This window comes from Gossypium arboreum, chromosome 11 (assembly GCF_025698485.1).
Source record: "Gossypium arboreum isolate Shixiya-1 chromosome 11, ASM2569848v2, whole genome shotgun sequence".
NCBI classification, from domain to species: domain Eukaryota; kingdom Viridiplantae; phylum Streptophyta; class Magnoliopsida; order Malvales; family Malvaceae; genus Gossypium; species Gossypium arboreum.
The window spans coordinates 28,286,864-28,301,189 of NC_069080.1; the positions used below are offsets into that span (position 1 = coordinate 28,286,864).

Here is a 14,326-nt window from a genome sequence, read left to right on the forward strand (position 1 = left end):
GCAACCATACATAGCTTCGTACGGTGCCATCTTTATGCTCGATTGAAAATTGTTGTTATACGTAAATTCAACCAACGGAAAATATTTCTCCCAATTTCCATCGAACTCTAAAACACAACATCGAAGCATATCTTCGAGAATTTGAATTACTCTCTCAGACTGACCGTCAGTTTGCAAATGAAATGCTGTACTAAAATTCAACCTCGTACCAAGAGCTTTTTGTAGTTTATTCCAAAATCGCGATGTAAACCTCAGATCTCTATCTGAAATAATCGAAATTGGCACCCCGTGTAATCTAACAATATCATATATGTACAATTTAGCCAAATTATCAAGCGAATAATTAGTACGTAACGGAATGAAATGCACAGACTTCGTTAGTCAATCAACGACAACCCAGACAACATCTTTCTTTTTTAGAGACAGAAGCAAACCCGATACAAAATCCATCATAACTCTATCCCATTTAGATTCTGGTATCATCACAGGTTGTAACAATCTCGAAGGTACTTGGTGTTCAGCTTTAACTTGTTGACAAATCAAACACTTCAATACGAACTCAGAAATGACTCGTTTCATTCCCAACCATTAAAACAGTTGTTTCAAATCATTATACATCTTGGTACTCCCTAAGTGAACAAATAAACAACCATTACGTGCTTTATGCAAAAATTTGTAACATCCCGAAATAGGGCCCAAACGAAATAGTGGTTGCAAAACTACGAATCCAAGGTCAAAAAAAATTATTCCGATTAAGTTTTAAGGTTTATTCATTGATTGAATAATTGTTTGAAAATTTCGTGAGGAAATTTTATGTATAAGTGCCTAATTTGATAATTAGGACTAAATTGTAAATTTAGCAAAATGTCTGTTCTAGATAATAAAGGGGATTTAATTGAAATTGGTTCTTAAATTGGAGGTCATTTTTAATAATTAGACCATTATATTTAAGTTTGGACAAAAATGGGCAAGAATAGGACAAATTTGAAAGAAAAGCCTTTAAGGGCATTTTGGTTATTTTGTAATTAAAAGAATTAAAAAGGGAAAATAAAGCCAAAATTGGTCCATCTTCTTCATGGAGGATGAATATAGCATGGGGGAATCCATGGTTAGGGTTTCCAAGCTTTCCAAGCTCAATAGTAAGTCCGTTTTAGCCTCGTTTTTAATATTTTTTACATTTTTGGAGTCCCGGTAACTTGATTTAGCTTATTCTAGCAATAATTCATGCTAGGGTTCATATTTGGAAAAATACCCATAGGCTAAATGTGTTTATTTTGATGTTTTATGGTAGAATATGAAGCTTGAAATTATGTTAAACAACTTTTTCTAAGCGATTTTAAGTGAAAACGAGTAAAACTACATAATCAGTAAAAATACCTAATGTTCATAAGTACATGATAGAGTGGGAATTTGATGTTACAATAGAAGGGAAAAATGTTCAGTGTGTCATAAAACATAATAAAAATGGATAAATATTTTCTGAGCCTAGGGGAAAAAATCGTAATTCTGCAAAGGTTTAGGGGTAAAATTATAATTTTCCCAAAGTTTGAGTTAGGGAATGTTTTGAATAGTAAATTAATTAAATAAGTGAAATATGATGTTTTAAATCTTGAAAAGTGAGATTTGGACCTAGTACGGGAGAAAAATAAAAAATCGAGAAAGTTGGTAAAATGGTCGTTTTGGTATCGAGGTAAGTTCATATGTTCAGTAAGCATTTAATTATGAATATTTGAATGATAAATTAATATTTTGGCCATAAATACTTTAGTATTGAGTTTCAGATATAATGATTAATGTTCAATAATAATTCGATATTGGAAAGAGAACTTGTATAATTTATATGTGATAAACCGTTATTTATACATATTTTTACCCCATTCTTGGCATATTTAAGAATGCTTTCTCCTTAGTTTTAGTGAATTTGATGCTTCTAATCCTTTAATTTCATGTTTTATACTCAGGAGAGCTTAGGATAGCAAAAAGAGTAAGAAACGGGCCAAAAACCGACAAATTGGGCCTAAATCATTATTTCACACGGCCTAGGCACTTCCACACGGGTGCTCCACACACCCGTGTGTGACACACGGGTAGACCACACGCCCATGTGTGACACACGGGTAGACCACACCCCCGTGTGTCATGGCTGTGTCGACTAAGAACCAACTCAGTATTGCACACAACCTGAGCATATTCACACGGGCGTAGTACACGGCCGTGTCTCTGCCAAGCCCAACCCTAATTCTATTCGGAAAAGGGCACTTTTGAGGGTTTTGAAGCATTCTAAAGCCTATATAAACACCATAGAAGAGGATTAGAGGGACACACAGAGTTGGAGGAGAAAATACTCAAGAATAGCCATCAGAATCACCTCGGAGCCAGGATCTACATCAAGACTGAAGATTTCCATCAAATTTCCTAGAAGTTCTTTGGTTTTCTATGTTTCATTGTTTTCCAAAATTTGAGATGTTTTCCATTATTATTATAAACTAAACTCCCTAAATACCTAAGGGAGATGAACCCTATGATGAATCTTATTACTATTTGAATTATACAATAAAGACTTATTCGTATTCTTAATTGTGAGTTCTAAATTCTTGTTTTAATATTCCAGGGTATTAATTCAGGTTTTGATGTGCTTATTCAATAGAGCAAAAGTCCCTGTTTAATAGTAGATCATTCATAATTAAGCAGAGTTAAATGCAATCCTAGAGATAGGACGACATAAATCTGTCGGATTAGAGTCAAATCTAATAAGGGAATCCATAGATCGAGTTAATGTGACAATAGGGGTTTTAATTAGAAAGAGATTTCAATTAATCAACCTAAAGTCAGTTGTTCTTAGTCTCGAGAGAGATATTAACATAAATTAGGGATTTCTACGGATTAAGTTAAGTGAATAAATTGTCTAATTCAGAAGTAATAAGTAAAGTCTAGGTGGATTCTTCCTTGGGTATAGTCTTCTCCATCGGTTTTTCCAAAAGTATTTTCCAAACTTCATCTATGTTGTAATCTTAGTTAATTAGATAAATAGTTTAGTTTAAAAACACACTTTAATTTTTAGGCTAGATAATAAAAAGATAGTAATTACTAGTACTTTTAGTCCTCGTGGATACGATATTTTCGGTCTCACCATAACTATACTACTGTTTGATAGGTGCGCTTGCCTTAAGTCAAATTTTTAGTTAGTTACACGACCATCAATATGTAAGACCATATTTTGTATTATGGCTTTGTATGATAACAAGAAAGTATTGACTAGCATAGTTTGATGAGAATAAGTTAAGTTAATGATATGATGAGATTGAGAATGTAAGTATGTCCTTCACCATTGGCATGATGTAATAATAGATGATTTTGGCATCAAGTTTGCGGTGGTCTTGCGTCATACGTGTCAAAATGCATGTGTGAGGCCCAACAAATTTTTGGATCTCCTACATTTACGACCTTTAGATAAATACAGCTCGTACCTGCCAGTTGCACCCTTCTGCCTACTTCCAACACTCTCTAATATAAAATGTCAGTTTAGACATGATGACTTTGTAATCATCCAACACATCCATGCTATACCACTTGATGGCAAATACGCAGTCTTCCTTGGTCACCAATTTTTTGCCCACAAACAACTTTCACTTTTGGGATATGCGGCCAATTAGTACGCATATAGTTTATCGAGGGTACTTTGAAAACTCATAGACATGCACCGTATCGTGATCAATGATCGACATGTGTTCTAGCATAATGCCTCGACTTGGGTTCACGACTGAAGACGCATTAACATTTCCACCGCCATTCGCGCATTCATCATCGATATCATTTGGGACTTCGTCTAGATCGAGATCACTATAATCTTCAATCTCATTATCAAAAGGACCATTATTATCATATCTATCACCACCATCTGCATCGGTCTCAATCACCACCGGATGTATTTGTAAATGGGGACCTGGATTAAGGTTTTCATATGCAGGTGGAGCATTAAGATTGATGTCGAACTTGCATGCAGTCGATCGCCTATCAACAGATGCTCCCCGTACCTCCGTACATAAATCTTAAACTCTATATTCTTTACTTAATGGAGTGAAATCTTCAAGTGGCTCCATATCAGCTAACTCAGCAAGCGACTGAGTCGGTTCAGTGTGATCACTCTGATTCCAACAATGAAGTACGACAATTGCCTCCACGTCTTCATTGTCTACAAGTTTTATCTTGGTGAATTTGATGGGATTTGTCGATATTGTTAATTTGTAGAATAGTTTTGAGATCCTCCTCCCACAATGTCTAACAATTTTTACACTGATCCTTTCTTTTATATTATCAACCGACGCATTTCTATTAAATCTCATTACTATTTGTTGGTGACATTTAAATTACATCAAACTATTGTTATCAAAATTACTCCATCGAGATGAATGCATATGAAGAATTGATTATCCATCTTTAATACTAAGTCTGTAAAAATAATTAAATTTCTAAATAAATTACTTGAAAAAATATATATATTGTAAAAAAATTACAATTCATATGTACTAACCATACGAATTTTTCTTTTTTTTCTCTTCTTCTACAATTTTTTTTTCTCTTCTCTGGGCTTGGTTGTCACCTCCACCTAGGTGCTGCTTGTTAGATGCCCTCCACCTGGATTTTGCCTGACACATGCCTTTCACCCCTCCAACCTGTATTTTAACCCAATTTTCACTGGTGTATAGGTATAAAATACATGTGTCGTGACTCATACCCCATCTACCATTAAAATTAGTTTTTTTTTTCAATCAAATCATGAACTAATGATGGGGTTACAATTGGGTGGGAAAACAATGGTGGTGCTGCCACCCTATCTCCCTCCACCCCCAACACTATTCAATCCATACCATTTTGGTAAATAATGCCATTGAAATACCAATTTGGTATTTAATTAGTTCTTTCGTGTTATTTGCGTAAAAAAGTCTAAGTTGGTAATGAAAAATCAATACCAGTCTGAGATGTAGCTTAGTTGCCTAGAGACATACCCTGTATAATTAGATCATCACAGGTTAATGAGGTAAATTTTGTGTCTGATCTAATTGGCGAACAGAGGAGGAAATGGAAGGAGAGTGTAGTCAATATCACCTTTAATGATCGGGAAGCTAAGAGAATACTGAGTATCCCATTGGTGCAGTAAGGGTTACCGAATAGGTTAAGATGGTGATTCGAGAAATATGGAGAGTATACAGTGGGCAATAGGATATACATTCGTAATTGGATATATGAGAGAATTGAAAATACTGGAGGACTTTTACCCGAGAAACGTGACTAAGGAAACAGAAAGGTGGCAGCCCCCAACAAATCGGTGGGTCAAGGTTAACTTCGACGGAAGATTTTACAACGACCTGGAGGCATCAAGTTCAAGCATAATCATTAGGGACAACAAAGGCTTGATAATGGGTGCAACATGTAATTGGAATAGGAACATACCGTCTGAGGAGGTGACAGAAGCTTTGGAGGTCCTTCAGGCCGTCCAATTTGCCCAAGAGATCGGGTTTCGAAAAGTCAAAGTTGAAGGAGACTCACTCATGATTATTTCAAAGCTTAGAATGCAAGGTATGGACATGTCGGAGGTTAGTAATTACATCTGCGTAGCTAAACAGATTATAATGGGTTTTGAAAGCTTCAAATTTCAGTATATCAAAAGGGGAGGTAATAGGGTGGCTTACTTGCTGATGAAGGAGGGCTTCATTCAGAAGCGAGATGTTCGATGGGTGAAGGTGGTGATTCGAGAGAGTGTGGTGGTCGAGGAAAGGAATTTGTGCAGAACCACATAACGATCACGGTCGGAATGGAAATAGCGCTACAACAGAGAACGAGAGCTAACATTTTCATTGGATCCTTTCAAGCCAGAACATGTCATTGAGTCTATGGTGAGAGTTGAAGTAGTTTTCTTGACGATACGCGTGGGGATGTAAGGGAAGAAGAAGGGTTTTTAATTTTTTTTTGTTTTGATTTTTTTGGAAGTCGAAGAGACTTATTTGTTTTAACGGTTATTTTATTTGGTTTGGTAATGTAATAAAAGTATGTCAGCATTTATTCAAATATATATATATATATATATTTAGAAATATTTGTGAAAGAACTTAAAATCTGTAATTAATAAAATTTGAAATTTATAACACAAAGACAAAACCTAAAACACAAAATTAATATGAAAAAAAAGACTAAACTTACTTCTACCGTTACATTTTCAAAGAGTTTTTCATTGTAATCAAGATACCTTCTTTTGATATTATTCTTTAATTTTAATTTAACTTGTTTCTTTCATTGTAAAGGTTCACTATTATTACATTCCACTATCCTTGTCTATTTTTCTTTCGTCTTAACCAGCAAGCATAAGATGACCAGAATCTTTATCATCATAATAATCTGTTATCAATTAATTTTGTTTATGAAGTTGAGTGGGTTGAGAATTTGGGATATATGATGTGGAGGATAATCAAAGTTCCTAACCTTTATGAGATCCTTTGCCATCCTAGAATCTAAAAACCCTAGCTAATGGATTTTGGTGCATTGTATCTGCATTGCTATAAAGCATTTTCACTTTTTGCTTTACCTAAACACAGCTACTAATTTATAATGGATTCATAGTCAAATGGATTTACTTTTGCCACCTATAGACAAATGGAATGTATTGGTATTATTATCCATGAAAATTTTCACTTCTAAATACTCTTATCCTAATTTTCTCTTTCTTTTGGTTTTTATAGGAGAGATTGGTGATTTATAGTTAAAATCTAGTGTTATATTTTATTATTATTATTATTACTACTATTATTATTATTAAAGAGCATGTAATCATTCTTAATTGATTTGTGAAATCTAAAATTTTCATTATTTACATATATATTACATAGGGTGTTGTTTGATAAATTAAAAAAATTAAGTGTTGAATTTAAGTTATAAAATATATTTAGTATATTTCATGAAATTAAGTACTGAATATGATTAGACTGGTTAATTAATGTAATTTTAAATTTTAAAAGTAATTTAAAAATAAAATTAAAAGAAATAAAATAAAATAAAAGAACTGAAAAAATGTACATTGAGTAAGAAGTAGTTTTACACTTTTCCATTGAAAAATTCTATAAATTGTTCTTTTATTATGGTTTATAAAACGTAGTTAAAAAATTAAATTAACTGAAATTTTTTAGTTGATTTAATTTTTTTAATGAATTGTTAAACAAAACCTAAGAAAAGTTATTGTTCAGAAAATTATTAATTCAATTTTCTTTCAATCTCTACTAAAAAGACAGTAGAGATTATGACCCCATTTGAGAGTTTGATTATAAACATAAATGCGTATTACTTTACTACTATTATGGCTGAAAAATGTTTTTAAAGAAAGTAATTTTTAACATTAATTTTAAAATTTTTATCATATTTTATCTTTAATACAATGCTTAAAATTATTTATAATTTCTCCTCAACCCTTAAATAAAAAGAATAATTCCTTCAGCTAAAGAAAGTAATTTTAAAAGTATTGTGGAAAAGTGTTATTTGTTAATCATTGTTATAAAAAAACTAGAGTGAAAGGTTAAAATGTTTATTTTAAATATGAGGTATAAATTAATTTAAATTATAAATTTAAAAAATATATATATATAATGATACATTAAAGCTAAAGAGGAAAATACTGTTGGGGAGGATGAAAGAATAAAAGGAGGTGTTTCGATAATTTTACTATAAAACTTGAAAAGCCAAAAATTAAAATGTAGGTTTGAAATTTAAAAAAAAAAAAAAAGAATTTCTATAAAGTTATCTAAATGTCAAATACAGTATGCTGTAAAAAAAGTGTTTTTATTCGATAATAGTAGTTAAAAAAAGATTTCTAAATTAATATGAATCTAAGTTAACATTACAACACTTTATATAACATAACAGTAGTTAAGAAAAGAAATTAAGGATTAATTACAATGGATTTGGAGGTCTTAATTATCCATATCTACACACGCTAACTAGTGATATGATAATTACATAAAAAGATTCATCCACTCCATGCCAAGAACATAATTGTGTTCTCCAATATAGAAAACATCTTCATATCCAAATTCCCCATGGAAAACTGGATCAATGGCTTCCATTGACAGTACAGATGAGCTTGTACTTTTGCTGGAAACCCCATCTACTCGTTCCGTTAGTTGCTGGATTTCCTTCTCCGCCTCGCTAAGTTGCTCCTTAAGCTTTACCACCTATAATTGTAACCAAAGAAACAAATTTAAATTGAATGTAAAAGTGGGCTTCGGCTAAGCCCAACCCCTGCCACAAGACAGTATGGTGTATGGAAGTGGACCCTCTGTTTTTCATTGGAAAAACATTTTCAACTACTTTTTGTTGTGCAATGAGGTGGCTGTTTGTTGTTCCTTGTCAATGTTATCCCACTTTTTTTGTCCAAGAATATCGTTTCCCACTTTCTTTTAATTGAACATAAACTTATGATCTCATTAACTGATATTTTTAATAGCTTAAACCCAACAACATAAGTACATGACATGGCTTTCTTCGAGCCCTGAGCTCGTGCATGTTCTGATATTGGTGGGTCACCGTATCTTTCTTTATCAAAAAGATAAAGATCAAAGACGCTGCTACTTCCTTAATTAGTTTCATTTCCTTCCAACAAACGCCTCCTCAAGTTTGAATTATTTTTTTAATTATTTAATCTCTGAAAACATACATATTTTTTCCTGTTTGGTTCTAAGAAACCACAAGGAAATATGTCTAAAATATAAGAAAAACAAAGGGTTTGCATTTAAACATCCAAATAAACTTACAAGTGTGATTAAAACCGGATTTTTTTTTTTTCCAAGTTAAAATGATTTTCATTTGGGAAATAAAAGATATATGTATATTTACATACCTCGGATTCAAGTCGGCATTTGTCGAGAACAACAGTTTCGTGAAGAGACTTGAGCTTGCTATACTCTTCCTCCAGCTTCTTGTTCTTCCAACGAGCTCTACGATTTTGGAACCAAACAGCAACCTGACGAGGGTCAAGTCCCAGCTCTGAAGCAATCCGATCTTTCCTTTCTGACTCTAGTTTATGTTCGTTACCAAAATTAAGTTCAAGGAGAGTGACTTGTTCCTGGTTAAGCTTCCTTTTTTTAGCCACCGCACACTGGCTGTTCTCCCCTCCCTTGTTCTTCTTCCGCCGCCGTCGAGGCTTCGGTTCCCCTGCTCAACCAAAAGCCTGGCTTAATTATAAAACAATGCAAGAATAAATATGTTTGTGGTTTTAAGTCCATGCCACACTGATCAGTACCTTGGTGTGTTGCAATTTGGGTGTAAAATCCAGGGTAGATTTGGGAGATAAGAGCAATATGATCTTCATGTTCATTCATTTGGCTTGTCATCATTTCATAATCTTGGCTCATTTTCTCTTTCTTTCTAGCTTTTCGGGTGTGTTTTTTTTTTTTTTTTTCCTCTGGCTTTCACCTAAATTGAGAAATGGGTGATCCCTGAGAGAAGTAATGGATGAGTTAAGGAAGTGATGTGGTTTATTTATAGGGTTAAGAGTAGGACTAGTTAGAAGTTGTTTGTTTACCATAAGACCTTTGTTTCCAATATTGGACATCACGTTCTTATGAATAACAACAATACCATTATAGTATTACAATTTGGTACACTAGTTTGAGACAATAAGAAATACTGTCACATCTAAACTGTATCATTGAACTAGTTTGGAAAATTCTGTCAACCAAATTTGCCATCCCCACGTCCAACAAGTGGATAAAGTTAGACAACAAAACCCTAAATTTCAAAAGTTCATCGTTTTTTTTTTCACTATATAATACATGGTTTGGTTAAAGTTTTAGGATGTGATTGATTAATTGAAAATTTTAAATGTGAAAAATTATGTATTAAATTTTATTGTTAAATTTTATAAGTATTGAATTTATATCAAAAATTATTTAAAAATTAGTAAATATAAGTAAGGAATATAATTATATTGTTTGATAAAAGTAAATATTGATTTTTAAAAATTATTTATTTTAATTTTAATCTTATTAATATAATATTTTATATTATTTTAGATAATTTTAGATGAAAATAAATACGATAATTTGAATATCTTATTTAAAACTAATAATTTATTTCAATTTTTAATAAAATAAAATCAATTTAATATTTTCTACCTCAAGTAATAAGTAGCTATATATCTTCTTACCTTATTCAATACTTTTGGTTAAAATTTTATATTAAGTAAAAATTAAAATAATTACTAAATAAATTTAAAATATTAAATGTTGAAATTTTTTGTAATTTATCAAACACACCTCTATGATATTCTTTCATGTAAGTTCTGTGCATGAGATAAGGATGATATTTTTTTTAAAGTTGTAAAAGAAATAATTATCCTGATTTTAACTTAAAACCTAACATAAATCATTCTCTTAATTGTGATCTCCTTAGACAAAACTAGAATTGGTAGGCTTTCCAAATTAAGTGATAAGGGGTGATGGTGGTAAGCAAGCAAGTAATACATAATTTTGCAAGTTAATTAAAAGGGGTTTGGGGATCCCAAAGCTGGCCACTATTGAAGTCAATAAACAAAGTTGGTAAATTAGGTTTGGCCTCTGGATCTGGGCATTCTAGTCAGCCATTGTTGTCCAATTGGGAGGTATTTTCACTTATTTCCATGTGTCTGTAAAATGGTTATAACTATGAGCCAATACCCCATGACTACTTTTAACCATATCTCAATCGTGGCTCGAGAGACGAATGAAAAACATAAAGAAAAGTTATGAAAATTTGGGATTAGTTAGTACTTTCATTAAGTATTATCATTTTTTTTTCAAGGGAATTAAGAATTATTATTATTACAGATGCATCGGGGAAGCAATCTTTTCTTTTTGAAAGAATATTAAGGTTGTTGGAGAAATCTCTTAAGGTCAGAAGTAGAAGAGAGGATATGTCGTCATTGTTGACGTCTTGATTTTATAAAAAATTAGAGTTTCTAATTTTTGATTGGATAATGTTTCCTACATTTCCATCATTTCACTCTTAAGATAAACTTTTCCACTATTGGATTTTAAGCCAAAAGAATAGGGGATTGGGTTATGATTTTATAACTAAAAAACAAAGTAAATGAGGTGGAAGAGCTGCTTAAAACAACATAACATTTTTTTTTCTGATATCCACAATTTTGTAATTGAAAAATGAAATCCATTGATAAAGTGTTAAATTGTTGTGACAAAATTATAATTTACTTAAACCCCACAATTTAACTATTCATATATATTATGTTTAGGTCCAATTTTCGGCTGAAATTATGATTCACTTAGATTGTTAATCACCCTTTGGATTTAATTAGTTTTTCATGTGGTTTTGATGATAACAAAACTTGCACACTTATTTACGTGTCATGGTTAGTTCACTTGACTGATGCTTTGGGGGAATATTGGAGTGGAGACAAGGACACGAGTCACTACCCACTTTGTCTGTGTCTTTGGAAAAAGTCTCGAATGTATACTTCATAAAGAGATTGATTTTTTCATGTCGTGAATATAATATAAATTAATGTGAAACAGATAAGGTGGAGCTCCCCCCATAAGTTCCATGAAGGCACTTGAGGGAACATCAAAGCCAAAAACTTTTTATTGATGGGTGAGTTGCATCAAGTCAGTAAGCAAAGGTCCTTTGATCCACAGAATACAATGGCTGGATGGCAGTGGGAAGTTAAAGTTAGCTATAGCTAGCTAGGAGGCTAAGTGGCACGAGGAACAAGTTGGTTGGCACGGCTGGCGGTGGGCCGGTGACTTAAGGGGTTCCTTCTTTTGAATTACCATGGGACAAGACAGATACACACACACACCCTGCTTTAACTTGGTACGAATTAAATGCCAAGGAAAATGCTCTGCTTATTTTGCCTTTACATTGAAAAGATGCTCTTACTTTTCTAACCAATAATGATTTTCTTTGACAGATTTTCACAATGTAGTGGACTTGTTCTTCCCCATCTCCTTCATTATCTATATAAAATAAATATACTTACATAACCAAAAACTTGCCCAAAGTTAATATTACCATTTACCAATTATTGTTATTGGTAAGTATGTTGATGTTAAAAGGTTATTAACTCAAGAAACTTTACATCGGACAGTGAAAATCTTTGCTTCCTGCCATGATATATATATTGAGCTGAGGTGACGAATTCCAAAACCCAATTTTGACCAAGAGATAAAGATCGTGTGAATACAATCAAGAAAAGGAAAGAATGAAAAAAAAATACAAAAGAAATGTAGTTTGTTTAATTCCCTCCAAAGATTGGGAGGCAAGGAGAATCTATTAAAACAAAGAACAGTTTCAGGCTGTACTAAATTATCCTAAGGTTTCCTTCAATCGAGAGAAAGCTCTTTTTGAAGTTGCAAGTGGGCTAACAATAGGGGAAGTAATCATCTATATTTTTTTCTTTCTGAAAATATCAGTGGAACAATGGTAAATGTTCTGCTTTTCTATGTATCTTGTCTGACACAGATGACTTCAATCCAAACAATGATCTGATTAGAAAGGTTTCCAGTTTTCTACAAGGTCGACAAAGGGTGATTCTAAGAGCTAGCGTGGCTCAAATTCAAGCCATGTAAGTGATGGAAAAGACCCTCTTTAAGGGCTGACAATGACTGGTTTCATGGGCATGGGGAATGCACATGGGGTGCAACCAATTACAGTCCCCAGTTCCGACTCTCCTCTGAAACTTAGCTTATTTTGGGACCACCTCAAGTTCTGTCCATACACGTGTTCCTTTCCAGGAGATGTACGCACTTAGGACTCTTCCAATGTCAATGCCTAGCCGCATTCATGCTCTTATTTCATTCTTTGAATTAATCCCACTTTAACCATCACTTTTTGTTTTCTTTTTCATGCATGTAAACAAGGAGAAATTAAAAGGGTAAGTTCATCTTAGATGAATCATATCCTAAAAGATCAATCAATAAATTTATGATGAATAATTTGGATGGATTGATGGAAAAAAGATATATAGTTGCTATAAAAACATTGATGGCTCCATTTTGCTTCTATCTAAAACTGCTGAAATTGGTTGAGGGTTTCACTTTCTGCCAAGGACTAGTGCTAACTCTTAGTCCAAATAGATATATAACTGGGTCCCCTTATAGCACCAATGTGACATGAATTTTCGTTATTGGAAAGGATGAATGATATAAGGCTGGTAGTGATCAAGACAAACATTAAATGGGTGTTAATCCCTTAAGATAAAGGTTGTTATACCTAGCATTATCTAAGATTTAAATCAAGGTTAAACTTGGATTACTTAACTTTAACCTTAGGTTACAAGAAAGAAAGGATAAGGATGAAACCAACCAGATATATATATATATATATATATATATATAGACAGATTCTTTAAGTTAATTTGAGCTGTACTTTTTGTTATTGTTTAATGAAGAAATCAGAAAAGCTAGGCTGAGGAAGATGCGCATGGCATGGGAGAGATTCCACTGAATATGCTTTTGAGCTTTGTTTATGAATTCATTTACTTTGACTAAATAATGAAAAATGAAAGAGCTTAAATTAATAATAAATGGTTTTGTCATGTTTGTCCCGACAAGTCCATCTCTTGTTTCCCTATCTTCCAACTTCAATGAGGTGTTAATTAAACAAAAATCTGCAAATTGTTATAAATATATTAAATGGATGTTTATAATCCCTTTAAACATATTAAAGTAATGAGATAAAATTCTTTATTTCATTTATAATTAGGAGATCATTAAATAGAGTAATTAAGAAAACTTAATTTATTAAATATAATACATTTACTAATTGAATGTAAAGGAGCTTAAAATAGTACCTTGTAAGTGAAAATTAAATAATGAAAATTCTCTCGTATTTTTATCCACTTTTTACTTATTATTATTGTTTTATTAATTTTTCTATAACACGTTATCAACACGAGCTTCTACAAGTTCATAGTGAAGTTTACATCATTTCAACTTTATATAATTTGCCCGTATAACTCTCATTAAACTATATATGGTATACATATTTTCATATAATTCTTTTATTTTATTTTCTATTGGAAAATATGGACATCATATATATAATAAGGGTAATTACATGTTATTATTTACTATCATGATAGGTTAGTCTAAATTAAAAGTAATCTAATTTGGTTAAAATTTTATTGCGCTTTAATTATTAAATAAAGTTTGGGTCAAATATGTGTAGATACTCTAGTAATTGAATTCTAATCAAATTCTGATTAATGATGGGCTAATTAGAATTTGATTAGAACTAATATGGCAAGGTTATAAATATTAGGATTATGGTCCACAAATTATACACAAGA

General features: G+C 32.1%; 1 protein-coding gene across 1 annotated transcript; it reads right to left on the reverse strand.

The window, feature by feature from the left end:
* Nucleotides 1–7,852: 7,852 nt before the first annotated feature.
* Nucleotides 7,853–9,527, reverse strand: LOC108465026 (homeobox-leucine zipper protein ATHB-40-like). Its single transcript, XM_017765327.2, has 3 exons — nt 9,284–9,527; nt 8,882–9,195; nt 7,853–8,216 (listed from the first exon to the last, which is right to left on the reverse strand). Exons 1-3 carry the CDS (start codon nt 9,393–9,395, stop codon nt 7,998–8,000), a joined length of 645 nt encoding a protein of 214 aa, XP_017620816.1. The 5' UTR covers nt 9,396–9,527; the 3' UTR covers nt 7,853–7,997.
* Between the last annotated feature and the right edge of the window lie 4,799 nt (nt 9,528–14,326).